Genomic DNA, 27,770 nt, shown 5'->3' with positions numbered 1-27,770 from the left:
GCCTGTGTCTCCGTCACTGGAGGGTGTGGGGGAGCTCTGGTGGCAACCAGGGCTGTGCGCAGAGCCTGGCCAGGCTGGGAGCACTGGGCGCCCCGGACGGAGGGCACAGACAGGCCACAGCTTGCACACGGCCAGAGTCAGTTTTATTAGGGCACAGGGGACTGAGGGACTGAGGCTTCCCTGCCCCTCCCACACCCCGCTCGTGCAACGGCTGTCAGCCCCAATTGTAGAAATAAATTTTCTGCCAGGTGGGCAAGTAATCCATGAGCGGCCCTGCAACGACAGAGACAGGAACAAGTTCAGGGCTGAGGGCCAGATCCCAACCTGCTCTGCTCTACCCAGGGCCCTTTGGAGCTGCTACCGCCCAAATACAGCTGTTCCCATCGGCACCACAGGAGCCCGACCTCCCACCTCTTGCCTCAGCGAGGCAGGGCCAGCAGTGATCTCTGTCCCCATTTGCAGACAAGGACTCTGAGGCCCGGAGAGGCCACATGGCGGTCCAGCTGTACACGCCGACAGCCCCGGCCCAGCGCCTCTCTGGTGCAGTCAGATTTCCAGCAGGCTTTATCCCTGCCATAGAGTCCCTGCACTGATATGAGACCCAGCCGGTTTCATGCCACTCCAGGAGCTGTCACCCACCCAACCTGACCTCCAGGCTCCCGCTCCCAACTGTGCTAAGAATCAAATTACAAAGAGACAAAGAGAACACAGGGAGACAGGTCACACGTGAGATCTGTGACACTCAGGCACCATCACACTCTCGCAAATGCTTACTTGTGACCAGGCCAATGCCTGGGACGTGGTCTGCCAGGAGCTGGAGCAGAAAGAGTATCTTGGCCCTGCAAGAAAGGAGCAGGCTGAATAGGGGGTCCGGGCCCCTGCAAAGGCCAGCGCTAAAAAGCCTCCACTAGCCACCTGACTGAAGGCAGTGCATCCCAGAAGACAGAAAGCCGCTCTGTGGACCAACGATGTCCTCCAGGACAGAACAAGGCCTCTGAACCTGCTGTCCCCCCAGCCACACGCCTGGAAGGCTCCCACCTCAGCCCACCCCTGGAAGGCAGCCTGGCTTCAGGGGCTATATTGTCTCTGTGACAATAAAGAAAAAGGCGGGAGGAAGAGGACCTCCCCAACGAGACCCCAGAGGCCCTCAGCACCCTGCTCCCTGTCCTCTGGAGAAAGAGATTTCTCTGACGGGTTTCTGGACCCTTCTCCGTCTGGGCCACTGCTCTGAGGGGGCTGGTCTGGTCAGGTCGGCTGGAAAGTGAGCCAAACCGGAGGTCTGCAGCCTGGAGGGCCCCCTCTGTGAGGACGGTCTCCAAACCCCTCAGCTCAGTGAGATGCTGGGGCTATAATGTTTCCTCCGTAAAGTGCAAGCAATTTGTGTGGGGGGGGTGGGGGGTGTCATACGATCCACGTAAGTCTCAGGAATGTTCCTGTCGAGCAGGAAATAGGATTTGCCTTTAGTACCTTATGAGCTTTCAAACTTATCTGAAATTAGGAACTACCAAGCAGTTATTTTCACTGAGGGGGTTTTTAAATATGACCTAAGCTTACTTTCCACTATCTCAGAAAATAAACAGAGGTTGAACGGACATAATATTAAATACAATTCCAATTAATACTCCAGCCTTTAAGCAGCGTACTTGTTAAGACCTAGACAGAGGGGGTCCTGGGAGCTGCCATCTGTCTCAGCCCCAGTCGCTCCAATCTCGGTCTGACCTCAGGCAGCCACCCTGATGGGCGAGACTTGCCCTGAGCCACCCCTCGCTGGCCCAGGGCAGGCCTCACTGGGAGCTCTGGACCCTCACAGGTGATGGAGGGCTGGGCTACGGAGGACAGGCCAGGAGAGAAGACGGAGGTAGGATCTGGTTCTGCCGCTGGCCAGCTTTTTTCCCATGGTCCAACCTCTTTGACCCTCAAGTATCTGCTTTGAGAAGTGGGGATAATCCCAGCTATTTGACAGGACAGATCTGAGGGGTAGAGAGCCCCCACCCAGGATCACGGTGGCCCCGCCCTCAGTGTATATCCCGCCAATATGGCTTCAGATGGTCCTGAGGGCTCTGAGGGCAGGGCTGGGCTGGCCCAGAGAAAATCAGGGAGTGACTGCACCCAGGACAGCAGCACATAGCATATGCTCAGTGGACCGAGATCGGGGAAGGAGGGAGGAAGGGCAGGTGTGAACAGCGGTAGGGCGCCGACCCCGCTTCCCCACGCTCTGGCTTGCGGAAGGGGGCAGGTCCTTACTCCGAGAAGCGGTCATAGAACGGGGAGCGCAGCAGGTAGTAGAGCAGCAGGATGGTCCGGCGTCGCAGTTCCAGCCGCTCCCTCCGGGTCAGGCCCTTCCTGTCACTCAGGAGGCTCAGGCTGGGAGGATGGGGGAACACGGAGGGGACAAGATTAGGGCCAGCAATAGGAGGACCAAGGGCCCCGGCTTGTCCAGGTGAGGCCAGGCCTGCAGCACAAAGCCCGAGGAGGGAATAGAGCCCCCAAGGCAGGCCCAGACTCACCTGGTCACATCCACAACACCAGACAGGAGCCAGGGTGTCCACGACCGCTGACCCCACAAGCCCAGGCTGAGCACTGACGGCCAAGGCGTCAAGGATGTCTCCAGCGTGTGGCCCGCACTGCCCGCTCCCATCTACCCGGCCCCCATGCCATGCTAAGGATACAGTGCAGCAGGGGCCGGGCAATATACAGGGACTCGGCGATGGTCTCCTGCAGCCCCAGCGGGGTCGGGGGGATGCTCAGCTCCTCACGCTGCTGCTGCTGCCGTCCCTCCCGCTGCTGGGGGGCTCCCCAGTGCCTTGAGTGCAGGGACGGAGCTAGAACACAGGGGCAGCAGATGAGCAGCCGGGCCCAGGCCAGGGCGGGGCAGGGAGGGCCAGCAGCGATGAAAGCCAGGCCCCCAGGCCCACGCTGACCTCAGCACCGAGGTGCCTACACCTTACACTTACTGTTCTGGAGGGTTCGCACCACTCGGTTTGACCGCTTCCCCACATATGACTGCTCTCCGCTGCCACAGCTGTGGTCACCATCTAGCGGGGATAGACAAAAGGTCACACTGTCAGAAGGACATGTTTCCAGCAGAGCCTGCAAAGAACATGCATGCAGTGATGCTCGTGGGCTAAGGGGAGAATGGATGAGCTGTACTAAGGCAGAAGCTGAGTCCGGGGTGCGGCAGCAGGGGCCAGGCCTGGGACCTGTCCACAGTGGGGGGCATTCTGCAGCCCTCCCTGACCTGGGGAAAGGCCAGTATCTCCTGCGGCAGATAAGCAGCCAAGAGCCCAGGCTTCAGGGACTGGAACAAGGCAGGGAGGGCCCTTGGTCTATGGGGACCACAGCACCAGAGGGGCCATTATCTCCCCAGTCCTTTGCTTTCAACGTGACCATGAAGAAAAGACTAGCAAAGAACTGTCCCCACTCCAAGTCAGGAGGGTAAGGCCTGGGGCCAAGAGCTAATGGGCTCAAAGCCCTTCGGGGTCAGATCTGCTGGGTACCCTGTTTCATGAGGCTGCAGGCCCTGAGGCAGAACCAGGCCCAGAGATGAGGTTGGCACAACCCCTGCCTCCTGCTGATGCTCTTTCCCCTCTCCTTGCAGCCCACAAAAGAGGAGGACTCCGAAGCCAGAAGTCCTGAGTTCGAGTTCTGATCTGCCTCTGACCTCATCTTTCTTTTTCTTATAGGGTGATGAGAACAAAACGGATTGACGGAGATAGATGTGCTCTACCAATGACACCGCATATTCACACTGCTTGGCTCTAAATCCAGATGAGTCCCGTGCCCCGTTCCACTCCGGAGTTGGGAAGCAGCTTACCCTGGGGCTGTGCCTGGGTCTCCCTGTCCAGTGGAACGATGGGGGGTGATGTCTGGAGGCCAGCTTTGAACCAGATCAGCAGGAACATCCGCAGAACAGCCCTGGATTGAGAATTTGACAGGGCTGGTGGGGGAGGTGGCCAGCCGACAGGGGGTCAGAGGTGCTCTGCTGAACCCTATCTGCGCAGCTGGCCTCAGTTACCCCCACCCAGGGTCTGCCCTCCAGAGTCCCGACATACTTGGCCAGCTGGATGAGGGCAATGACGAGCCAACGTCCCACTTCACCCCACACTTTGGCGGCCCCCATCTCCATGAAGACCTCCACGCACTCCAGCACGCTCAGCCATGTCAGCAGCTTCTGCTGGGACAGTGACTGCAAGAACCCCAGATCAAAAGGTCAAGGGGCTCCCCCAGTCCCATGCCCTCCCACCATGGGACACCTCTGCCAGAAGATGTGGACTTTCCTCTTTCCTCCTGTCCCGAGTTCACATGGGACAGGCTACTCTATCCCTCTGAAGCCCCGTCTCTTTATCCAAAAAGGGTAAAGAGACAGTAACACCTGGACATTTCGCCTAATGAGATGGCTTGAGGTTCAGAGGGATGCAAGCACATCTCCTGCTCGGTGAGACCATAACACATGTTGTACACATGGGCTGGTGGTTCCCATTTAGCTCCCGAGCCCCCATGCTTCCCGCACTCAGTTCTGGCCCAATTCTCACCACAGGCAACTTTTTTCGAAGTTCCTTTCGTAGGATCCCGTCGTTGAGCAGCACCAGCAGGTTAGAGGCAGAGTACACTGAGGGGTAGAGTGTGGCCTTGAGAGGCTGGATTTGCAGGCTCCACCCCTTCACCTTCACCCCAAAGCTACAGGGATCACTCATCACCTGCTGTGCTCAGCTACCCACACACTATGTGGAAACCAAAGTGCCTCCCCACCCACTCCCTCAGAGCTCCACACTCCCCCACATGATCTCTCCTGTGGGCATCTGGACCAAGAGAGGATGGTTTGATCCCTGTGACAGACCAGCTACTGCCCTGCTGGAGGGCACCAGTCATCCGGCTGCCCAGAACTGCCAAACAGGCCTTTGCTCTCTCCACGCCTGTCCCTGAAAGTCGATTCCATCTCTACCTTTCAAAAGCCAGCTCATCCTTTCAGGACCTGCACCTCCCATACTCACTGGGTAAACACTACTGAGGCAGTTACAGTCTGTAGATTCTGGAATCTAGGAGATGTGGATTTGAATCCTGGTTCTGCGACCTTCAGTGGCTGTTCCCTAACCTCATTTAAACCCCTGTTCCCTTAACTGGACATTGAGGACCATAACAGTATCCACCTCATGTGTGCCTGTAGGGAGGATTAATTAGGCAAAGGCAGGAAAGCCGCTTGGCTTAGCCTCCTGACCAGTCAAGGTCCCCAGACATGTCTCTCAACTACTGGGGACATGGACGGCCCAGGACAGTGGACTCTGGACCCTCGTCTGATTCAGTCACAGCAGAGGATGATTTAACGGGAAGTCTAGAACTGCGAGCCAGGGTGGTCACCCCTCCCGCCTCCGACTCACCCCACAGTCCGACTCACCCAGCTCCGACAGCTCGTGCGAATCGGCGAAACGACCTGGGGAGAAGGCACAGAAGGGATTTTCGGTGAGCGTCCGCCTCACCCTGTGGCTTCGGGTCCCCGGATATCCCCTCCCTAAGTCCTACGGGAACCTGGAAGGAACTTCTCAAGCGCGGCGAGCACTACTCTGACTCCGCAGAGAAGGGGGCCAGTGGGGTCAGAGGCCAGAGCCCCGAAGGGATGGGTCAAAGGTCAGGGTGGCACCTGCCAGCAGGTAACTGAGGCCCCGCACTGCTGTCTCCAGCTGGGCCGTGGCGGCCGGGTGACGAGTCACGTACTCCTGGTAGCGGAGGCCCAGGAGCCGCAGCTTCTCCATCCTGCCCTGGGGACCGACAGACTCACGGCCGACAGCGCGACTGGCCGCTGCACCCTGCTTCCTGCGCCCTCCTTCCTGCTTCCGGCCCTAGGCCCGCCTCTCTGTTGCTTAACTTCCGCGGGCCGGAAGGATGGTGACGTAAAGGGCCATTGAAGCACTCTTCACCCCTTTGCTTAAATTACCCTCCTCTAGAGTAAAGCAACTGCGGGCCTAATCCCGCCCTCCCCATTTCTTCAGGTCATTGGTTAACACACTCCCCACCCCCATCGGGCTCTTCCGCCTTTCGGGTTGGCTGCCCTTGCGCCTGCGCAGTTACAGCCCCAGGAAATCTGTGGTAGTCTGAGCAGTTCGTTCCCGAGGCGGGATTTAGAGTCTAGAGTCTTTCCAATAGAACGCCGAGCGGCTCGAACCGGAGACAGGCTTTTAAAGGGCTGGCTGGTATCGCGCCCAGAAAGGAACCTCCGTCAAACTTGGGGGTGCGCGTGGACAGTTTAAGAACAGTCAGACTGTGTGCAGGCGCGTGTTTGGCCAATTGCCTCGTCTCTTGACCCCTACCTGAGGTAGTGGTGAGGAAAGTGAGGCAGCGAGGGGTCCAGCCTCCCACGCAGTCACGATCTCCCAGCCGGCACCGTTGGTGGCCCGGCTTCGGCCCCAACTCCCGCACGGATTCTGCACGCCCCCCACCTCCCAAAGAGCGCGCACTTGCACTCCCCATCTCCAGAGAGAAAACCCTAGACCGGGCTTCTGCTCTCGGATGGGAGTGACCTTAATCAGGATTATCCCTTCTCTGGGCCTCGGTTTTCCCCATCTGTAAAATGGTTAGAGGGGCAGACTTGGTCCTTGAACTCAGGATCAACCTCAGAGCCCTTTTCGGCCCTCGGGTGCACCTTTCAGTCCCTTAGCTTCTCCCCAAGGGATGGGGGCTTCTCCTGGGAATCTCTTCCCAAATAAGGAAGCCTCCCTGAAAGGGGAGGCAGGTGGAACCAATGTTCGGCAGAGGCAGCCGCCGATAGGCTGTGGGCAAAGGGGCGGGGCATGGGTGGGGCCGCGGGTTCTGCCTTTGGGACAGGGACAGCAGACTTATAGTACTCTTGAGAATAGTACTGCATCTTACCTAATTCCCTCCACCAGATACTTCTCTTTAAGAAGAAAGGATCCACTTAAGAACGCCCAGTCAAGACTGGAATTCTGGTCTTAGTCTGACCACAGAATCTAGGCATCGTAATACACCTCACCAAGAAACCACGGCCCCTCCTTGCACTCCTTCCCCCAAGCCTCCTCCCCAGCTTCTGTATCAGGTGGGGAATTGTAGCTGCCCTCCCTACTCATGCCACATAATGAAGCCCCACGGAGATGTGTCCCAGGGCCTCCAGAGAGGGAAAGATCCTGAGGAACAGAGGCCTTGACCATGGGCATCCTCTACATCCTTTACCACCACCTCTTGGGTGCCAGGCTCACCCACTCTTGACTCCTCCTAGCAGCTTGACCAGGTTGGTATGAACTTTTCATAGCTTGGAAATAAGAGGCCCAAGGAGAGGAAAGGACTTGCCTCGGGTCACTTGTCTGCATGGAGTGGGGCAAACAGACCATAGTGAGGTTCTCCTATGACAGGGCCCTCTCTCCTACTGCCCACTGCCCAGCAAGAGCAGTGATTGTTGAGGCTGCTTGGTCAGGAGTCAAGTTAGCAGCTGGGATTAAGACTAGGGCTCAGGGCATTGGGTGCGGAACTCTTCCTCCTTTTCTCCCTACATCCCATCATCTTAATGGTTTTGTTTTCATCAGTGGTCCTCCTCCCTCCGTGGCAGTGGAGAGAGAGAGGAAAGGGGACTGTGAGGTTTCTTGGCACTCCCAGGGCTGGTGCTCCTGTGCTTCTGGAGAGGAGAGAGGCCTGGAGGACAGAAGAGCGCCCCCCCACCCCCCGATCCCCTCCCTGCTCCCAAACAGAATATTGGGGCTGAGGCCTGTTTCTCCTCCCTCCCTCAGGTCTGGGAGGAGATCATGGGCTCAGCCAGGTTGGCAACAGCAGGTCTGCCTAAATTTCCTCTCCAGATCACATGTCTGATTAGCTTGCAGAGACAAAGAGTGGTCATGTGTGCAGGAGGCGCTCAGGACGCCCCGCCCTCCTGGGCCCCTGCCCGGATTTGGTTATCTGGCTGGGCTTCTTTGTAGGGCCTTTACGCAGGTTGGACCTGATCCTTCCCCCTTCACTCTGCCCTGAACCACAAGAGAAGAGAGCTAGACCAGTCTAACAGGTACGGATAAGGACAGAGGCCCAGAGAGGGGGCCTGATTAGTCCAAGGTCATACGGCAAAGTCCTGGACAGAGCTGGGCCAACTGAGTCTGAGGCCTAGAAGACCAGCACCCTTCGAAGGCCCATACCCACCTTCCTTTCTCCCTCCACACCCCAGAAGAACCTCTGGGAGGCCCAGCAAGCATCTCAGCTCCTCAGTGTCCACTGAGTGGTAAGCTGGAGTGAGGGGTGGGGCCAGCATGATTGACCAATCACTGTGCAGAGCCAGCTGCAGCCCCAGCTTCCTCCACAACCCCCCTGGTCAGGCCCTCACGGGTACCCTATCTGCTCTCTCACATGTAACCCCACTGATAGTCTCCATGGCGGGGCTTGGGGAGGGATTCATCCACACCCACCCCAGCTCCAGGCTGGCGATGAGGGTCAGGCAACTGGCGGCTCAAAGCTCCAGATGCCTAGGTGGTCCCTACCTCCTCCCTCCTCTCAGTTCCCAGATGTATAAGGAGCCGCATTAGTCTCCATGGTAACCATTGCCCCTGGCCTCCAAGGCCCAGAGCCAGACCTTTCTGGCAGACCCCCATTTCCCAGAGAAAGGCACCCCCATTTCACAGAGGAGACTTGGAGGGGGTTGTCTCAGACTGGGCTTCTTTGCCACATCTCTTTGGGGGTTGGGGCCCCTCAGCCTCACTTTTCTGTAGCTGGAAGTTGGGCTAAAGGACCTGGCCTGAGCCCCTTCTCCAGGTCACAGTGAGGTCCAGGGAGGCCCATCCATATTCAGTACATATTTACCAAGAGCTAGGTATGTGCCAGGCCCTGGGGACCCAGGGAACCCAGTCCGGTGGGCAGCTATCTTCTAGGGAAGACCTAGGCTACTATAAACAAGTCACAAAGGTTCCCTTGCAAGGAGGGCTAGGAAAACAATAAACCAAGGGATGTGGGAGGAGAGTCTACCTGGTGAGACTCCTACAGAATCCAGGCAGCAGGAGTCTCAAGGGCAAGTCCCAGGACAGGAAACCCTTGCGGAAGGTTGCACTGAAACTCTGTCTGCAGGATAGAGCCTGAGGGCCAAAGGGTGTTCTAACAGGTCACTTCAGCTCTCTAGGGAGAATAATGCCTGTCACGGGAGACTCATGTGGGGGGTAATGGCAAGGAGGCATGTGGAAATTCAGCACAGGGCCTGGCACGAGGAATATACACGCTCAGTCAACCGTGGCTGTTCTTGTTTGCCTCCAGTGCCCACCTCTGGCTCCAGGGCAGAGGCCTGGCTGGGACTGCGGCGGGTGTCAGGGGGGCAGAGGAAGAGATCCAGGCCCGGTGCCAGGCACAATCACCCAGGTCTTGTCACCAGTCGGGGATCCCCAGCTCTGCTCAGAAGGCCCTGGCAGGCGTCAGTGAGGCCCCTCAGCCAGCTCCTAGGCAGGAGGCGACCTTCACGAGGCCGCTTTGTGTCCCTAGGGCCACCTGGACTGAGTGGGAGTAGAGCAGCCTGGGAGGAAAGCTGGGACTCCAGGTGCACTGTGGCTCCGGGGTAGGTCTCGGCTGGCTCCGCCTCCCGCTCCGGAGCAGGTGTCCCCAACCTCCCGAGGTCCTTCCAGCCCCTCCCCCTTACTCAGGCTCTTCCTTTTATCCCGGGCCCCGGGGGGTCACGGCCCCCGAAGGTGGAAGGTTAAGGGGACGTGCAGGGAGGAGGGGGATGGGCTCAGAACAGGTAGTTGAGACTGGTCCTTCCTAGGTGGCTGCCCCTAAGCCCTCCAGCCATCCAGGTTTCCTCCCCTGCTGGAGGGGCCTTCGGAAGCCAGCCGGGCAGGGGCGGGGCCAGCCCTCCCCCCCCCCCGGGGGGGGTCTCCCCGCCCCTTCGGACTCAGCCAAGCGGAGGTGAAACCTGAACCCAGGTTGGGGGCGGGGCCGGCTCCTGCTGGGACCGGGGCGGCCTGTGCCTTCACCGCCCCTTTCCTCGCACCCCAGACGGCTTCTGAAAGAGTAAGGTCGGGATCCTCAAGTCGCTGGAGCAGGTGAGGTGCCGACCTCAGGGCGGGAGATAAGACCAGGTGGCCGTCGGGCCCCATCTCCCAGGCTCACCCTCCTCTCCTCGGTCCACAGGGTTCGTGATGGAGCCCCCAGCCAGGGGTCGCGCCCCACCCTGAGCACTGCCCCCACCCCCCGCCGCCGCCCCAGGCGGCCATGCTGCCCCGAGGGCGGCCCCGGGCTCTGGGGGCCGCTGCACTGCTGCTGTTGCTGCTGTTACTTCTGATCGGTTTCTTCCTATTCGGCGGGGACCTGGACTGTGAGCTCAGCGCGAGTTGGGGGTGGGGGGTGGGGCGCAGCCCGGGATCCTTATTCTGCTCGCTAATGCCACGTGTACCTTCAGACGGGCGGCTGCGGCCGCTGGGGGCTGTCGCCCTCGACAGAGACCCGCCGGCGGACCACGGTGGCCACAACCGCTCCGATTGCGTCCCGCCGCGGCCGCTGCCGCCCAAGTGCGAGGTAGGTAGGTGCGCACGGCCCCTGGCGGCGGGAATCTCAGGGGTGCCGCGCCCCCGGCCCAGTCACCTGGACACCTGCGGGAATCCCAACACCTGGAGTGGGCTCTGGCGCTGACCTGCCAGCTGAGGGCGCCTCGGGTTCGCACCTCGCCTTCTCCTGGCCTCGGTTTCCCGGTGTGTGAAATGGGGGCGTGGACTCCTCCTGCCCTGCGGAGTCCCAACTCTTACTTAGCTCTGATGCCAGGTGGGGCTACAGTGGGGGAGGCCAGGTCAGCCCACGCATGGGTCCTTACCACCTAGTGGAGGAGTGGACTCCTGACGACCGGGTGTCCCCTCCCCAGCTCTTGCAAGTGGCCATCGTGTGTGCAGGTCATAACTCTAGCAGAGACGTCATCACCCTGGTGAAGTCCATGCTCTTCTACAGGTACAGCCAGGAGTGTCCCTTTTGTCCCTTGAAGGTGGTTCTGAGAATATCCCAATCTGGGTATGCAAAAGCTCTTGGCAGAAGTTGGTGCTTCCCTTTCTGAGCCCCTTGGGGTGGGGCCTGTCCCATGTAGTTCCTTCTGGGGCCTGTCAGCTTTTCTCCCTTGTCCTTCTTGAAGGAAAAATCCACTGCACCTCCACCTGGTGACTGATGCCGTGGCCAGGAACATTCTGGAGACGCTCTTTCACACATGGATGGTGCCCGCTGTCCGGGTCAGCTTCTACGACGCTGATGAGCTCAAGGCAGGAGCCCTGGCCCTTCTACACTCCTTCCCAGCCATGCCCAGCCCCCTCCTTCCTCCCAGGGTTGTGGGGACCAGGCGGAGGACAGGGTAGAGCTGCCTGGGAGCCCCAGCCCCATCACATCCACTGAAGCTCGAATCTCTCATCCTCCCAGAGCCCACCCCCACTTCCCCCTGAGTCACCCTGCATATATTCCGGCCCCTTAGGCCCTTCTCCGCCAGGCTCATGCCCTATCCTTCCACCCACAGCCCCAGGTCTCCTGGATCCCTAACAAGCACTATTCTGGCCTCTATGGGCTAATGAAGCTAGTGCTGCCCGGTGCCCTGCCCCCTGACCTGGCCCGTGTCATTGTTCTGGATACAGATGTCACCTTTGCCTCCAACATCGCAGAGCTCTGGGCACTCTTTGCTCACTTTTCTGGTGAGAGGCCTGGGACCCCGGCTCAGGCAGGCCCCCTCCCTGGCTTCCCTGTGGCTGAGTCCTGAGCCCAGGTCCTGTGGCAACCTCAGGCAGCTCCCACATGCCCTCTCCTTCCAGATAAGCAAGTGATTGGTCTCGTGGAGAACCAGAGCAACTGGTACCTTGGCAACCTCTGGAGGAACCACAGGCCCTGGCCTGCCTTGGGCCGGGGGTTTAACACAGGTGGGGGACAGTGGTCAGGGGAGGCAAGAGGGATGGTTACTGATCCTTGGGTCCCAGGGGCTGGGCAGGCCACAGAATGCTAGGAGGGCCCCCCAGGAAGAACTGTGCTGTGGAAAGAACACTGGGAGAAGAGCCAGAAATCACAGTTCCAACCTTGGCTGTACACGCTGGAAGACTTTGGCGGTGTCACTTAGTCCCTCTGAGCCTCAGTTTTCTCATCCATTAAGTGGGGATGATTTTACCAGTCCTGGGATTACTGGATTTGAGAAGATGGTTGTGGAGGTGCTCTGAAAGCTGTTTTGCCTCCCCTTCACCCCCAAGAGAATCATCAGTTGTTGACAGAGCTAGTCCATGGTCATGTTTGAAGAGTCAGAACATATCAACACGTCACAAGATAAGCATTCAAAAGACACCCTTATGAGCCCTGGCCCCAGGAGGGCATGACAACCTCTCCTCATGAGCAGGCGTGATTCTTCTGCGGCTGGACCGGCTTCGGCAGGCTGGCTGGGAGCAGATGTGGAAGCTGACCGCCACGCAGGAGCTCCTTACCCTACCCGCCACCTCACTGGCAGACCAGGTCTGGGGGAGCTTTGGAGGGGGGTGGGGCAGGCTCTGGGCCGAGGTGTGATGGCCGTCTCTGCCCAGGACATCTTCAATGCTGTAATCAAGGAGCACCCATGGCTGGTGCAGCCCCTGCCCTGCGTCTGGAACGTGCAGCTGTCAGACCACACGCTGGCTGAGCGCTGCTATTCGGAGGCGTCTGACCTCAAGGTGAGCGGGGCGGGGGGTGGCTGAGCTGTGGTGATGGGCCCAGGCGGGGGACGCCGGCTCCCTGCTCCCATGCCTCCTCCAACACCCTCCCTGGTCCCAGGTGATCCACTGGAACTCACCAAAAAAGCTTCGCGTGAAGAACAAGCACGTGGAATCCTTCCGCAACCTCCACCTGACCTTCCTGGAGTACGACGGGAACCTGTTGCGGAGAGAGCTCTTTGGGTGCCCCTGTCCGCCCCCTCCTGGGGCGGAGCAGGTGAGGGGGAGCCGCCTTCCCTTCCCTGGGGAGGCCCCGCCCTTCTGCTCGAGTGGGACCCGAGCTTGTCCGCCTGCCCCGCTCACCCGGCGCATCTCTCCCCCGACCCGCGTAGCTGCAGCGGGCCCTGGCGCAGCTGGACGAGGAGGACGCCTGCTTTGAGTTCCGACAGCAGCAGCTGACCGTGCACCGCGTGCACATCACCTTCCTGCCCCACAAGCCGCCGCCCCCCCAGCCCTACGATGTCACCCTGGTGGCCCAGCTCTCCATGGACCGGTGAGGATGCCCAGGGCGGCCCCAGGGAGCACGGCGCGGTCTGGGAGTTTCAGGAGGAGGGTTCCATCGGGTGGAAGGAAGAGCGCTTACTGCCTGATGCTCGAGGAGTTCCGGGAGTCGGAGACGCTGGAGCTGGTGGCAGGAGCTTGGGCTTTGGCAATCATTCAGATGCCGGGAGCTGCCCCTCTTCAGCTGTGGGACCACGGGCAAGTCTTAGTATCTCTGGCCCTCAGTTTTCTCATCTGTCAAATGAAAGTACCCACCTTGTGGGGTAGTTGTGAAGATTAAATAATAGGAACAGCTCAAAAAGCGCTTGGATGGTGCTCCCTAAGTCACCTGAGGGGGTGTCCGCAGCCGCCAAGGTGGGAGGCATCCCGCCCTCCCTGGGCTGACCACCCCCCTCACCCCAGGCTGCAGATGCTGGAAGCCCTGTGCAGGCACTGGCCGGGCCCCATGAGCCTGGCCTTGTACCTGACAGACGCAGAGGCCCAGCAGTTCCTGCGTTTCGTGGAGACTTCGGCGGTGCTCTCCGCCCGGCAGGATGTAGCCTACCACGTGGTGTACCGCGAGGGTCCCCTCTACCCCATCAACCAGCTTCGCAACGTGGCCCTGGCGCAGGCCCTCACGCCTTACGTCTTCCTCAGTGACATTGACTTCCTGCCCGCCTACTCCCTCTACCACTACCTCAGGTGGGCCGGAGGAGGGAGGGGGTGGTGTGTGGGTGCGTGTGGGCAGGGTGCTCCTGTCAGGGCCACACATCCTCTGTGAAACAGGGTCACATTAGGGTGGGGGCCACGTCATTTCTCTGGGCTGCCACAGCAGAGGGAGGGGCTGGGACCTGCTCCCACAGCAGCTCCACTTGTGTCGTCTCCTAGTGGCTCCGGGGCGTGCAGGCCTTTGAAAGGCGGGTCCCACCTCTGGTACAAATAAAGAGAACCACGAGGCCTCGTGCTGGAGGCAGAGCCTTCCCCCTTCTCTTCCATTCATGGGCAATCCCTCCTCAGGGCCTCCATCGAGCAGCTGGAGCTGGGCACCGGTGGGCGGAAGGTGGCCCTGGTGGTGCCAGCATTCGAGACCCTGCACTACCGCTTCAGCTTCCCCAGTTCCAAGGCCGAACTGCTGGCCTTGCTGGACGCCGGCTCTCTCTATACCTTCAGGTAGGAGAGGCCACGGCCCTGCCCTGCGGTTCCCTACACTGGCCACCACCAGGAACTCCTAGCCTCAGCCTGGCTCCCTGCCCTCTCCTGTGCACAGGTACCATGAGTGGCCCCGGGGTCATGCGCCCACAGACTATGCCCGCTGGCGGGAGGCCCAGGCCCCGTACCGCGTGCAATGGGCAGCTGACTACGAGCCCTATGTGGTGGTGCCACGAGACTGTCCCCGCTATGATCCCCGATTTGTGGGCTTTGGCTGGAACAAGGTGGCCCACATCGTGGAGTTGGATGCACAGGTGAGGGGCATCTTGCCATCTCCAGCCTCAATTTGAATGCCTCCAGGCCCAGGGGGCTCACCACACCTCAGTGGGGCCCACTGCACTGTTAGAAATTCCACCCCTCTGGAGAACTAAAATCAGCTGCCTTTGGCCCTGACTTTGGCTCTTGGCGGCTATCAGATAAACCTGGTCCCCATTCCTTAAAGCTGTCATCTTCCCCTAGCCTGGGCTGTGACAGTCCACCTGGCCTACTCCACAGGAATACGAGCTCCTGGTGCTGCCCGAGGCCTTCATCATCCACCTGCCACACGCCCCAAGCCTTGACATCTCCCGCTTCCGCTCCAGCCCCACCTATCGTGACTGCCTCCAGGCCCTCAAGGATGAATTTCACCAGGACTTGTCCCGTCACTACGGGGCTGCTGCCCTCAAATACCTCACTGCCCTGCAGCAGCCCCGAGGCCCCACCTGACTGCACCCCTGCCTGTCTCCAGGACTCTCACGCACTCCTTGCAGACACTGGAGCAGCCTTGCTGCCGCCCCTCCGTCTCTGCTATTTAAGTTATTTAAGTCCCTGGGAAGGATTGTGATGGGGCGCCCGTGGGGTGGGGCCCGGGGCTTCCCTTTGCTGCTATTCTGTGCTTGGGGTCTCGTGTTCCTCTGCCCCAGCTGGTTTGGGGCTGGTTCCTACTTCCTCAACTGTAACATCCCTTTTTTATAAATAAAGTTTTAACAGCACTGTTTCACAGTCCTCTCAGTTTGGGGCATGAGGGCATCTGTGGGCCTGGGGCGGTGCTGAATCCCACTGTAGTTGCAAGAGGACCGGCCCTCCCACGGAGGCCGGGACGGGAGCGTGTCTTGTTCACCCTCCCCTGCCCCAAACCCAACACCATGAGTCTGAGAGACTTTATTTGGCTTTATTTAGTAAAATGTTAAAATAAATAAATACAAATTGATCAGCTGCTCTGTATCCCCCCCGCCCCCTCAAAACAAAAATCAAACAAACAAAAACAAAAACTTTGAAGCACAAAACTCCAAATACAAGTTCTACCAAGACTGAAATCACAAAGGTCGTGGACGAGAGACAGGTTGGGGGCTGGCTGGCTCTTTTCTGCTCAGAGCGTGCTGACCTCTGGCTGCCCGTCCTGTCCTGCCTGACTGCAACTGACCCTGGGCTGAGGACCCAGCGACACTAGAGCGAGGGGCAGGGGCCAGAGGCTGCCGTGGGGGATGGTGTCCTCGGGGAAGAGATGCCTTTGGGAGCCGGGAGTGAAGTCCATCTGTGTGCCCCGCTCTTCCTTCACAAGGGCTAATTCTAGGAGCTCCCCCTGGGCTCTCCGAAGGGGTGACCCCCAGCTTCCCCTCACTCTTGGAGGGCCAGAGGAATCTTCTCAGAGGCCCCCCACACACACTTCTTAAAAAGGAGCTGACACTGAGGATGGCTGGAAATCAGGGTGAGAAAGGGTCTCCTGTTTCCTGACAAGGGTGCCCAGCTGAGGGGTGGGGTGAGGTCCACAGTCTTACACAGAGCAAGGCTGCCTCCATCCAAAGAAGCCATGGAACCTGGAAAATGCCGGGCCTGGAAAATGTACCTGGGCCACCATCTATCCTAGTGCCCGAGAGCCTTCTGCCCCTGGGGTAAGAGTCTCCTAAGGTAAGCCCTTTGGATAAATAAGAAAGACCGACACCTTAAAAGGGAATGAAGAAACCATTTGGAGTGTGTTGTGAGCGTCCTGGGTTGGGACAAGAGCCCAGGAAGGCTCTGCTGGCCCCAAGAGAGGAAGTGTCGGAGAGGCAACTGCACACACAGAGCGCAGGGGAGCTGGAGATGGGCCACCCTCACCAGAGAGGGAGGGGCGCGGGGCGAGCCATTGCGCCCAGCAACGCGCCTGTTGAGCCTGAGCCAGGAAGCAGCAGGGACAGAGGCAGGGCCTGCAGGGAGACAGGGCACTCACAGGGTGATAGCTGGAGGCTGCCATGGCTGTGTTACAGGCCCCACACAGGTTAAGGCCCCACGAGGGGCTGCCCTGAGCTGGGTTTCCCTGCCAGGCCTGCCCCCAAACGGTCCAATAAGGATGGAAGCAAGCAGAACTCCGGATGAGCTCAGCAGAGGCGAGACAAAACCCAGCAGACTCCGGGAAAGAAAAAGGGCCCGCAGGCCACATTGGCAAGGACAGGAGCAGGGTCGATGACGGCAACATGACCTCACTTGCCTCCCAGGCACAGCACCTGAGCCACAGGACTGCCAAGGGGTCTCCTGATCCAGGGCCCAGCGGGGGCAGCTCCTTCCTAGTCTCAGACCAGCTGTTCTCTGGCCTCTGGAGAGACTGCAAGCCAGCTGTGCTCAGATGTGTCTGTCAGCGGCCACACCTGGGCCTGAGCAAAAGCAGGAGGGAGGGAGAGGGAGGTGGAGGCAGCTCTGGTGGGGCAGTCATGGTCACAGGGACCCATAGGTCTGGAGGGACAGAGAGGGTCTTCTCTTGGTAGGATGAGACTGGGTGATTAGGGACTTTTCTTTGCAGTAAAGGCGTTTGGGGATTTGAGTCCGGTATGCAGACTTGGGGGCAGGCTGCACTTTCCACTCCAGACTAGCTGACCTGCAAAACAGCTTATATCTGAACTTGGGGAAGAATCCATAGGCCAACCCTAGGCAAGGGCAGAGTGTGACACCTCACAGCAGCTAGCAAGGCCCAGGTCAGTTCCTAGCCCCGGCCCCCACCCCTGAGAATCCCTGGCAGCTCCTTTCTGAGCAAAGGCCTCTAGTGAGGACAGTTCCCCCAACTTCCTTCAAGAAGATAGGTATTAGGTGGCAACCCTCGGTCTCTGGGCCCAGACAAGTCAAATGGGAGGGCTTGAAGACAGGGCACACAGCCTGCCTCTGGGCTCTGAACCTCCGCCAACTATTCCTCCAACTAGTCCAGGCACCACCCGCCCGAAGCTCCCTGACTAGACATAGCACCTTGGGTTTTGCATGAGAAAAGGGAGCTCCTTTCATCCCTCCTCAGGTGACCTCACAGGTCTGACTCTGAGGCCTGTGCAGCCCCTTTTAACCTCCTCTTCCAACATCCAGGGAAGATGAACGGAAGCGGTTGGTAGAGATGAGACAGGTTTAGAGTAAGACGTATTTCCCTGTTGGAGTTGCTTTCAGGACTCATCTGTGTCTTTCTGGGCCTAACTAGGTGGGGGAGAAACCAGTGGGCCGATTTCCGCCCCTCCAAGACTCTGGCCGTTCGGGGGCACAGGGCCGGCTTGGGAGAGACGTTCTGAGAGTGCTGGGGCCCAGAGCCTCTGCCTCCCTCCTGTGGCCAGACACGCACAATGGGCAGAGTGTGTGGGAGCCCGCGCTTACCAGAACTTCCTTCCCACAAGGCAAGATGACAGAAATGGTCCGAGCCTTCCAGAACCCTGGTTTTCTCAAGAAGGAGACAAGCCAAGCCAAGCACAGCACAGTGTTCTAGCCAAAGGTCACCAAGGAAGCTGGTGGGTGGGCAAAGCAGAGTCAACCCCCATCTCCAGTGCCTGGAGTCAGTGGGCAGAGAAAGCACTGGAGATGCCAACCTCTCTTCAAAGGCAAGAAGACACAAAGGCGGCCCCGGGGCTCTCGATCTCAGAGACACCACGTACTTCAGGACCTCTCACTCCCTTGTTCTGTCTAAGCACCACTGAGCTTCCCTGGCCGTTTCCTTCACAGCTGTGTCCCCCAGGCACTCAAAATGCTGGTGGCTGAAAGACCAGGAGCAGCACCAAAGGAAGGGATCTTATTTAGGCACCAGCCTTCGGCTCTAACAAAATCCGAGGAGACAACAGGTAGGACCCTGATACCATCCACACTGCGTCTGGGCTGCAGAAACAGGAGCCCAGATCCCTGCACCAGGAAGAGAGGACAGTCTTTGCTGAGGAGGGGAGACAGGTGGGAGCTCCGCCCCTGCCCTTTGGGGGCCACCGCCGTCGTCGGGACGACAGAAATCCTGGAGACTAGCCCACCAGTCTTGAGACACAAACACAGCAAAATGTCATCATGATCAGCAGGTTCTGTGCTAAAAAATTATAACTACACAGCATTTTCTCCAGTTCTGACACCTTTTTAATAGAAATCACTGTTTTTAGGAAACAAATAGCACTTTTGTAATTTTTTTTTTACAATGTTTCTTACCTTGATCTTAATTTAAGTAACACTAGGAAGACCTCAATATCTTTTTATTTTCCTTTTTAATTAAAAAAAAAAAGTTGTTGTTGTTGTTTTCCCCAGATACAAAGATTTTTGCCCTTGCATAAAAAAACAGTGCCCCGAACGATGACACAAGGACTCACACAGACTCACTGGACCTCACTGACACTATGATTCCTAGTCTACCATGCAAGGTCTCGACTACCCTTAATTGGACTGTCAGCCTGAAAAACAGCTTTTCTATTCCTTATTTTAGTTTTTGTTACCAAAAAAGTAAAAGAAACAACAAAATAAAACTTCTTTTTCAAAAGAAAGAAAAAGAACAAAAACAAAAAATTTAAAAAAGAGAGAAAAGAAACGTCTCCATTCAATTCACACACACCTGGGTCGCGTGCTGCTTCGCTCAGGATCTTCTCTTCTTATAAATATAGAAAAGGGATGGAGCTTGTTTTCAAGTAAAATCACTGATCCACCTTTTTTCCTTCCTCGACACACACACACACACACACACCACACACGCGCGTGCACACACACACACACACCCCCTTCTTCCCTGCCCCGGGCAAGGGCCCCCTGAGGCCCGGCTCTGCTTGTTCTTGGAGAGGGAAGGTTAACCGGATCATCCACGGGGATGGCGCCCATTTGCCAAAGCAGGGAAGGAATTTGGGGAGCGTGGGGGTGCCCACGGCGGGGGAGCAGACTGCTCTGGAGAAGCCGGCGGCTGTTCTCGGCGTCCGTCTCTCCGTGCGCCGCCCCCACCCCAGACAATATGAAATACTGCTTATTTGATATACTCTTCCCACCCCGGCTCCCTCCCCTTCCCTCCCCATCCCTCCTCTGGGCACTGGGGTTGGTTAAATCTCGATTTCCTCTTTTTGGTTTTATAGTAGTGAAGGTTTAGAAACAGGAAAGCCCACACACTCTTTGGACTTGTCTTCTCTACCTAAACAAACGGCTCGGCAAATAAGGATCTGAAACCTGCTCTCTCCTCCCTCCGCCCGTCCCTGCTCCCCACCCGACAAAACAAAAACAAACCCATCGTGGCTGTGGAGGCTGCTGCAGGCACACACTGGTGTATAATAGAGAGAGTAAATATATTATTTCACTTGGCATGGTGCTGGCAAAGAACCTCCAGCTGGCACTATTTCATGTAACATGGTCCAATCTTTGCATGTACACACAGAATAAGAAGGATCAATTGGCAAACTCTGGTGCCACCTGGCACAAGCATCTTCTCTCTCTCTGGAACCAAAGAACCAAAAGAATTCTGTACTTTCCAGAAGAAATCCGGCTTTGCTTTTCTAGAGTCTTCAGTGTTTTGCTCTCCTGGCCACCGGGATCCCGTGGCTTCTCCTAGCAGGGCTCTGTTATTTAGTCTCTTCCCCCTGGTTACAGTTCGCTGTGCAGCTCTGCGAGGAGGAGGAGGAGGGGGAGGGGGCCGGCGTGGAGGTGGTGGCGTTGGCAGGGGGGGTGCAGTCCGGGCCGTTGGAGATGGCCCCCACAGTGGCCTCAGAGTCTACAGGTTTGGAGAGGTCGATGCCGTGGATGAGGCGGATCAGCTGTTTGACCTTCTCCAGCGAGCTGTGCATCTCCTTCTGCCGGGCCAGGATGGTGCTCTTCATTTCCATGCATTTCTGCAGCCAATGAGAAGGGCAGGGGCACTGAGCCTCCGGCTTTTCTGACAGGCCTGGCAGCCTCTCCAGATAAAGGATCCCTGTCGGCTAGTGCGCAGCCCCTAGACCTTGTTCTGCTCCACACTGGAGTGGGTGCCACTACCCAAGGGAAGGAAGAGGCCCAAGAGGCAAGAGAGAGAGGGGCAAGCTGAGTGGTTTAAAAACCACCTCTCCTTGACCCAAGGACTTAAAGCCAAACGTGAATTACCACTCTAATACTACAAAATAAAAGGCATTTAAAAAAAAGCTCCCCCAGCTGCGCTAAAGCTGGTTTGGGCAGGGCGGGGGGTACTTCTGCCATGCTAATGGTGTGGATAGGCTCAGGACTGGATTGGGGTTTCCAGGGTAGAAATAAGCCACTGGTTTCTGGATTCAAACTGAGGGCCTACTGAGGATCGTTAGGTCAGCAAGAATTTAGAGGCCTGGACAGTGCTATTCAGGAGAATCAAAGGCTTCAGCCAAGAGAAGCCCTTCTGCTCCATCATGGACTGGTAGGTAGTCTTTTGCCCTTTCGTACTTGGCCTCCCACACCTGCTGGCCTAGGTTCTAGGCAAGGAAAGAGATGTGAAACCTGCCAGCCACAGGCGGTATGGTAAGGAGAGAGAGCATACTTGCCACCAAGTCCAGGGTACCACCTGGCATCATGAGGGCTGAGGCCACCTCACTCCAACCAGGGGACCTATTCAATGGAAAAGAAAGCCTGCTCCTCTTGGGAGGAGCCTCTGAACCCCTGCTGCAAACACAACCCTCTCTCCCACCTGGTCAGCCAGGCTGGGTAGCAGTTACTGTCAGTACTTGTCTCCAGGAAGCTCTCTTCCTCAGGCTGGTCAGGGAAGCCTGGAAAGGCGGTCAGCAGTGCGTGGAAGATGGGGTGGGAGAGAGGGTCTGTGCGATGGACTCACGAGCCAGGGCAGCCAGGAAGACCCACAGGCGGGGGCCTGGTCTGGGTCTGCCCAGTGTCAGGTGGCTCCACACTCCTCCCAAACAGGCCCAGGAGCACATGGGGTGGTGGCCATGCTGCCATAGTTGCTACCTGACCTCTTCAGCCAGGAGACTGAAAATCTTGTCTCAGATCAAAGCCAAGAGGATGTCCCAGAGCTTGGCTAGGACATCATACACCGCCTGGCCACCTGTACCCGAGAGCCAAATTCTAACTGGAGGTGGACTGCAACCACCCAAGGTAACAGTGTCAGGCAGCTGAAGGAAGGATCAGGCCCTGAGAGCCGCATGCACTTTACACACGCGGAAAGTCCTGCGTCTCTGTACCTGTCAGGGATGCTTAGGAGGCAGGAGGTCTACTTACACTTATAGAACTGCTGAGCTGCTTCACCTTCTGCTCTAGTTGTTCCCGTTCTTGTTTTAAGTCTGAACTCCATTTAAGTAATTTCTGTTTCTCTTCTTCTTTTGCTGGGAACAGAAAGGGAACTTGTTTTTAATGACAAACTCTCTGAAAAAGGCCACTGTGTTCAGAAGGCTTGCCAAAAAAGAAATTTTCCTCAAAGAATGGAGTTCCCGTCGTGGTACAGCGGAAACGAATCTGACCAGGAACAATGAGGTTGTGGGTTTGGATCCCTGGCCTCGCTCAGTGGGTTAGGGATCTGGCGTTGCCCTGAGCTGTGGTGTGGGTCTCAGACGTGCAGACATGGTTTGGATCTGGTATTGCTGTGGCTGTGGTGTAGGCCGGCAGCTGTAGCTCCGATTCGACCCCTAGCCTGGAAACCTCCATAAGCAGCAGGTGCGACCCTCAAAAAAAAAAAAAAGAAAAGAAAAAGAAAAAAGATCCTGCAGCCCCACAGCCAGGGCACACACACACTGCCCAACTGGCTTCCCTTTTATATGCAAACGAGAGCTAAAAAAAAAAAAGTCTGTGGCTTGAGCCTGGCTTTACATAAATAAAATACCACTTCTCATATTTCCTCCCCAAGAAAGTACTACAACAAACTTTTAACTTCCTTCAACAAAAAAGGTTTTGTTATTGTTTTGGCACGTGTTCAGTGGCTTGATAGGGGATCTAAGTTCCCAAACCAGAGACTGAACCTGGGCTGCAGCGGTGTGAACACACAGAATTCTGATCACTAGACCACCAGGGAACTTCCCAAAAGCTTTTCATTTTTAACTTTAAAGTTCCTTTGGAAAACAAAACAAACACTGTCTCCTAGTACTTTCTTCTTTTTTAAACAAAAGGAGGCTTATACAAAAGGCAATATGGACAATTTTTACCTGCTTTGTAGGCAATATAGGAATGAACAATTGCTAAAGTTCCGGGCCATGGAATTGCTTCTTCTTTCTTCAGCATCTGAAAAGATTTTCAGAATTGAACCCTTGAGAAAGAGGTATAAACACATATTCCCTGTGTAATAATAAGCAACAGTGTCTGTAGATATTGGCAGACAAAATCCAGGAAGGATTTATGGTGGCAGTGTTACAAAACTCTGGCCTATAGTTTCTGGACTACAAAGTTCCAGCCATCAGCCTGAGAGAACGAGGGTCAATGGCAGGAAGGCCAAGTCACCTGAGCCCTGGCTTAGAAAGAGGCTGAGACTTGGCTGAGCCTTCTCATCTTTTCATGCCTGCCCAGTGACCCCCAACTACTCCTGACAGCCGGAACCACAGCAACAAGCAACGAGCTCAAGTCTGCATGATGGCAACAGCTACTGACAGTTTCATCCTTGACCTGACATGGGCTGCCTGCCTCAATTTTAGCTGTGTATGTCCCTCAAAGATGGCCTGACCAAGAAAACTAAGTATCAGTTTCAAATACTGAAGTAAAACCTAGACCCCAAGCCGAAAATGATCAGAGAGTCACAAAGCAGCAGCAGGAGAGAACAGACATCACGGAGACGGTAAGGATGAAGACCAGGATTTAAAGAGGAAAAGCAGAATTTTCTCAAATCAGGATTCAAATTCAAATGCAGAGCTACACATAGAGTTGACAGAAAAAGAAACTAAACAGAAAAGGGAGGGAAGAGGTTTGGTTTTTCTCTTCTTTCAAGTCCACGAACTATTAAGGCAGTACTTTATAGTTAGTGCTCTGATCCCGATGACAACACAGATTAAAAGTGAAAAGCTGTTCCCATTTGAATTAAACGATCTCCTGAGCACTTTCCTATAAGGATTTTATTCCCAGAGTTTTGACCCTACAGCGAGTTTGGACCATTTTTAGAGAACGTGGCAGAGTCTTATGGACTTATTTCCCACAGAAGGAAGAAGTCAGGGTCTCTCCACCTGTGCACGAGGCGCCACCTCAAGGACAGAGAACCTGGGAGAGGACAGGTGAGTGCCGGCATGTGCGGTGCTGCGAACGGGGAGTGAGGCCTGGAGACCTCCTGGGAGGGAAGAGGGGAAAGGCGGTCCTTCCTGTCCTTAGTCCCTCACCCTGCCTGGCTGCCCACGGTACCTGGTCCTGACATCTGGGACAGATCCACATGCCCTTGGGAATCGTTTTCAGAGGAGGGTCTAGGCAGTCCAGGTGATATACACGGGAACACGTGTCACACATGAGCAACTGGCCGCTTTTTCTGCACACGCTGCAAAAATCCTCATGGATATCACCCTATGAAATGGAAAGGAAAGGTAAGAAAAAGGACAAAAAGGTAAAATTTGGCTGTTACCAGGCACATTCTGGACACATATAAATGTTTTAGGACAATCAGCTGCGCCCCTCCAACTGTTTACAACAGTGCTCGCAAAAAGCAGAAACTGGCAATGGCACAAGCCCCCCACCTGCTCCATACAGTTGAGGTTCCCCATGTGGGGCCAGTATTCTTAGTCTTTAAGGTAGAGTTTATAGGAAGTTGGAACTCTGTGGCCACTTAGGCCAAAATTAGCTTTATAGGTGATATTTATGTTTTGGTACAGTCCAACCCACAAATCATAAAGTTTAAGGACACTGGAATCCACTCATCAAATATGGTACAAAAAATTCTCATTGCCCATCATTTTTTGGTGGAGTTCAGAAGGATTGAGAAAGAAGAGAGACAAGAAATGGAGGTTTTCACTTCGCCTGCTCTGAGAGAAAAACTGTAGTCAAAGTTCAAACGGGAAAAAGACGAATCGGGAGCAAATTAAACTCCTATGAACCTTCTAACATGATGAATTAAAAAAGCCAAAGAGCTGACAATGTCCCCTTAAGACCAGTATTTGGCATTTGCTGTTCAATGGACCATTCTATTCCAGGAGGCTTTATTCCTCCCCACAAAATACTTCACCAGATGGAAAAAGAAGAGCAGCCTAAGTGCACTCTGCTACTCTCCCTCACCCCCATCAATGATAGGTCTGGTCCTCAGGTGAGCCTGCTGGAGCTCTTTCTACAAAGGGCACCATCAGAAAAAAAACACAGATCTATTCAAAATTTGTAGAGAATACACTAAAAAAAAAAAAAAAAAGAGGTTACAAGGTGTTTATTAGGAGTTCCTGTTGTGGCTCAGGAGTTAATGAACCCGACTGACATACATGAGGACGTGGGTTCGATCCCTGGCCTTGCTCAATGAGTTAAGGATCTGCCCTGCCGTGATCTGTGGGGTAGGTCGCAGATGTGGCTTGGATCCCGGGTTGCTGTGGCTCTGGTATAGGCCGGTGGCTGCAGCTCCAATTCAACCCCTAGCCTGGGAGCCTCCATGAGCTGTGGGTGTGGCCCTAAAAATACCAAAAAAAAAAAAAAAAGGAAAAAGAAGAAAACAAAAAAAAAGAGGTGTTTTTCGGTAAGTCAATCCCCGGCCTGTTCTCTGAACAGGATTAACACTGCTGATATAGAGACCAGGGAAGGGAGGTGTCATTGGTCAGCTGCCAAGGGAGTGTCACAGCTCGGAGCAGAGCTCCTTTCACTTCCAGTGTGTTTAGAATTCTAGGCTGTTCTGCTGAAAACTTAAGACAGAAATTTTGCACAGGAAGCAGTGATACAGAGAGCAATGCCCAGTTCTTCCTATGATACAGCCCCTCAACCACACCGCTGAAAGGAACACATCTTCCCAGATCTACAATCTCTCTCCAAAGGAAAGGATACTGTAGGTATCCGACAGCACATATACATCAAGGGTAGCTGGCAGCCTTGAAAACTAGCTGGAAAAAGTTGTAAGATACATCAAAGTATGTATGGATTTTAATTTTTTTTGGTAAGACAATGTTACTTCTGGGCAGTAAAAAAAGATACCGAGTACATGTGCAAAAACACCAAATGAGGGGTTCCCATTGTGGTGCAGCAGAAACGAATCTGACTAGGAATCATGAGGTTGCGGGGTTCGATCCCTGGCCTCGCTCACTGGCGTTGTCTTGAGTTGTGGTGCAGGTTGCAGATGCGGCTTGGATCTGGCATTGCTGTGGCTCTGGCATAAGCTGGCAGCTGCAGCTCTGATTAGACCCATAGCCTGGGAATCTCCATATGCCGCGGGTGTGGTCCTAAAAAGACAAAAGACAAAAACAAACAAAATCCCCCCAAAACAAAACACTGCATGAGAATACAGCCTAATATTTCAACTTCCAGGCACTGAAAGACATAAGGTTTCACCACTACGTTAACTGTGACTTCCTTCTTTCATTCTTAAAATCAGGCAGAGGGTGGCTCTTCTCCAGAGCTAGTCTTTCTCGAACCTCAACCCCATGTTTGAAGTCTGTATCTTTAAGGGGTTTATACAAGTTTTATGGTTTCAAAAACTCTTTTCATGAACCGTAGGTAAAATTAATCAGTGATGAAGTAAGAGACAAATGGGACATCTTATTCCAAATCCCTATCTTACTTGCTCCTTTGCTCCTGAGTAAGGAGCACATCAAGAAGTGTAAGGTGAAGAGTACATAAAATAAAGGTCATATAACTTCCTTCAAGTTTCTAAAGAAAAGAATTCTTCTATTTTCATATCCTATAGCAGCAGTTTTTAAAACTTTTGGTGTCAGGACCCCTTTAAATTCTTAAAATTGGGAGTTTCCATCACAGCTCAGCAGAAACAAATCTGACTAGTATCCATGGGGACGCAGGTTTGATCCCTGGCCCTGCTCAGTGGGTTAAGGATCTGGCACTGCTGGGAGCTTGTGGTGTAGGTCGCAGACGTGGCTTGGATCCGATGTTGCTGTGGCTGTGGTGTGGGCCGGCAGCTGTGGTTCCAATTTGACCCCTAACCTGGAAATTTCCATATACTGCAGGTGCAGCCCTAAAACGACACACACAAAAATTCTTAAAATTACTAAGGACCTCAAAGTGCTTTTGCTTATATGACTTACATCTATTGCTATTTATTGTTTTAGAAGTTTTAAAACTTTTTAATTTTGAAATAATAATAGAATCGCAGGAAGTTACAAAAATCGTGTACTGAAAAAAATTTAAAGCCAAGAACACACATTCCCTTTAGCTCTGAGTGATGACATCATTCCTCATCACGTAGCATCTAGAAAAACTCCACTGTCCTACTCTGGAGAGAATGAGAATGAAACTCCAAAGAACACTTCAGTATGATCATTAAAATATTTTTGATTTTATACTTTAATTGATATGATATTGCATAATATATAAAAACATATTTGCTATTGTGACTCCCCTGCAAGAGTCTCAGGGTCACCCTGACCACACATGTTGAGAACTACTGTCCATAGAAGTGAGTCTGAGATGCCAAGATATACGCTTCATCCACAAAGCATCGGCTCTTTGCTTAAAGAGAGCAGAGGAAAGTCCCACAGAGATGCCGTACCAGGTCCAAAGGCCCAGGCTTTGGTGACTGACCAAATTACTACCATAAACCAAAGAACCTGACCCAGGAGTCTTCGCTAGGCGCTGGGGATATATGATTTCTGGAGATACCCTGGCTATGTCAACTGCAACTTTATCATTTGCGAAAAAAAAATTTATAACTGTGTCAACATATCTTTCCTCCTCATAAAAGTGATGACAGTGGCAATAAGGACATCCTGAGGATTAGTGGCCGGCTGCATCTTATATTACCAACTCTCTCTAGATGGTTACTGATCCCCAGGAAATGCTTGCCTCTCAACTGTGATTGTCTAATTAATGTTGTCGGGGCTTGTGCGACCCAGCAGCAAACACAGCCCTCTGTGTTGATTTTAATCATCGCCACTGTTGGGACACTGTAAAAGTAGAAGTCAGTTATTTTTAAAGAAAATCTATTCCAGTAGGTTTAACTTACAAAGGTCTCAACACATTTAGTAGTGTAGCGTTCTTTTTACCTTTAAATTCCTGAAAAGAACAAAGTTTGCATTTTAAGATGAAAACTGGCAAAAGCTTTTAATTAGTGATTTGATCTGAGTGGATCCTCTGGGTTCGGTCACTCAAAGAAAACAATAGAGCCTCTTAGCCAAAAGTCACAAAAACTGGAGTTCCCATTGCAGCTCAGTGGAAATGAGTCTGGCA

At 54.9% G+C, this 27,770-nt stretch overlaps 3 protein-coding genes and 1 long non-coding RNA gene across 15 annotated transcripts in view; 1 reads left to right on the top strand and 3 right to left on the bottom strand.

Moving 5' to 3' along the window:
- Window positions 1-121: 121 nt before the first annotated feature.
- PEX16 (peroxisomal biogenesis factor 16) lies at window positions 122-5,981 on the bottom strand. Its single transcript, XM_047775908.1, has 11 exons — window positions 5,636-5,981; window positions 5,393-5,428; window positions 4,533-4,609; window positions 4,053-4,186; window positions 3,815-3,915; window positions 2,955-3,035; window positions 2,670-2,822; window positions 2,508-2,580; window positions 2,245-2,364; window positions 775-839; window positions 122-273 (listed from the first exon to the last, which is right to left on the bottom strand). The coding sequence occupies exons 1-11, from the start codon at window positions 5,745-5,747 to the stop codon at window positions 215-217; spliced, it is 1,011 nt and encodes a 336-aa protein (XP_047631864.1). The 5' UTR covers window positions 5,748-5,981; the 3' UTR covers window positions 122-214.
- A 1,960-nt stretch (window positions 5,982-7,941) lies between these two features.
- LARGE2 (LARGE xylosyl- and glucuronyltransferase 2) lies at window positions 7,942-15,321 on the top strand. 3 transcript variants are annotated; one of them, XM_047775891.1, is made up of 15 exons: window positions 7,942-8,209; window positions 9,451-10,007; window positions 10,096-10,479; window positions 10,820-10,902; window positions 11,081-11,204; window positions 11,453-11,624; window positions 11,742-11,846; window positions 12,311-12,423; window positions 12,492-12,617; window positions 12,718-12,873; window positions 12,989-13,149; window positions 13,560-13,838; window positions 14,154-14,306; window positions 14,404-14,599; window positions 14,841-15,321. In XM_047775891.1, the coding sequence occupies exons 3-15, from the start codon at window positions 10,177-10,179 to the stop codon at window positions 15,048-15,050; spliced, it is 2,181 nt and encodes a 726-aa protein (XP_047631847.1). In that variant the 5' UTR covers window positions 7,942-8,209; window positions 9,451-10,007; window positions 10,096-10,176; the 3' UTR covers window positions 15,051-15,321. The 3 variants fall into 3 exon arrangements, with proteins under 3 accessions (XP_047631847.1, XP_047631849.1, XP_047631848.1); XM_047775893.1 differs by lacking the exon at window positions 7,942-8,209 and having other exon boundaries at window positions 9,253-10,007; window positions 10,096-10,279; window positions 10,364-10,479; window positions 14,805-14,969; XM_047775892.1 differs by lacking the exon at window positions 7,942-8,209 and having other exon boundaries at window positions 9,256-9,523; window positions 9,961-10,007.
- On the bottom strand, window positions 12,182-13,753 carry LOC125125207 (uncharacterized). The gene is made up of 4 exons (XR_007134376.1): window positions 13,621-13,753; window positions 13,240-13,391; window positions 12,737-12,816; window positions 12,182-12,504 (listed from the first exon to the last, which is right to left on the bottom strand). It is a non-coding gene; the product is annotated as an uncharacterized LOC125125207 (long non-coding RNA).
- Window positions 15,322-15,481: 160 nt separating the features above from the next.
- Window positions 15,482-27,770, bottom strand: part of PHF21A (PHD finger protein 21A) — a 201,361-nt gene continuing 189,072 nt past the window's right edge. For all 10 annotated transcript variants that reach the window (XM_047775905.1, XM_047775901.1, XM_047775896.1 and 7 more), the window contains 4 exons: window positions 23,817-23,972; window positions 22,640-22,715; window positions 21,723-21,826; window positions 15,482-20,380 (listed from right to left, as the gene is read on the bottom strand). In XM_047775905.1, coding sequence (XP_047631861.1) covers window positions 20,114-20,380; window positions 21,723-21,826; window positions 22,640-22,715; window positions 23,817-23,972 — 603 coding nt within the window. In that variant the 3' untranslated portion in view covers window positions 15,482-20,113. The remainder of the gene's footprint in view (window positions 20,381-21,722; window positions 21,827-22,639; window positions 22,716-23,816; window positions 23,973-27,770) is intronic.

The sequence above is a fragment of the Phacochoerus africanus genome, chromosome 4 (genome assembly GCF_016906955.1).
Source record: "Phacochoerus africanus isolate WHEZ1 chromosome 4, ROS_Pafr_v1, whole genome shotgun sequence".
In the NCBI taxonomy this organism is placed as follows: domain Eukaryota; kingdom Metazoa; phylum Chordata; class Mammalia; order Artiodactyla; family Suidae; genus Phacochoerus; species Phacochoerus africanus.
Note: the sequence above shows the minus strand (reverse complement) of the source record. Positions and strands in the feature narration are given on the sequence as shown.

Bases quoted from the DNA above. Each gene is read 5' to 3' on its own strand.
- PEX16 (XM_047775908.1), bottom strand. From the start codon at position 5,747: ATGGAGAAGCTGCGGCTCCTGGGCCTCCGCTACCAGGAGTACGTGACT. The intron at 5,429-5,635 runs GTGCCACCCTGA...CCTTCTCCCCAG, and splicing joins CCTCAGTTACCTGCTGGCAG to GTCGTTTCGCCGATTCGCAC. The intron at 2,823-2,954 runs GTAAGTGTAAGG...CCTGTGTTCTAG, and splicing joins GGTGCGAACCCTCCAGAACA to CTCCGTCCCTGCACTCAAGG.
- LARGE2 (XM_047775891.1), top strand. From the start codon at position 10,177: ATGCTGCCCCGAGGGCGGCCCCGGGCTCTGGGGGCCGCTGCACTGCTG. The intron at 11,847-12,310 runs GTGGGGGACAGT...CCTCATGAGCAG, and splicing joins GGGCCGGGGGTTTAACACAG to GCGTGATTCTTCTGCGGCTG. The intron at 12,424-12,491 runs GTCTGGGGGAGC...GTCTCTGCCCAG, and splicing joins CCACCTCACTGGCAGACCAG to GACATCTTCAATGCTGTAAT.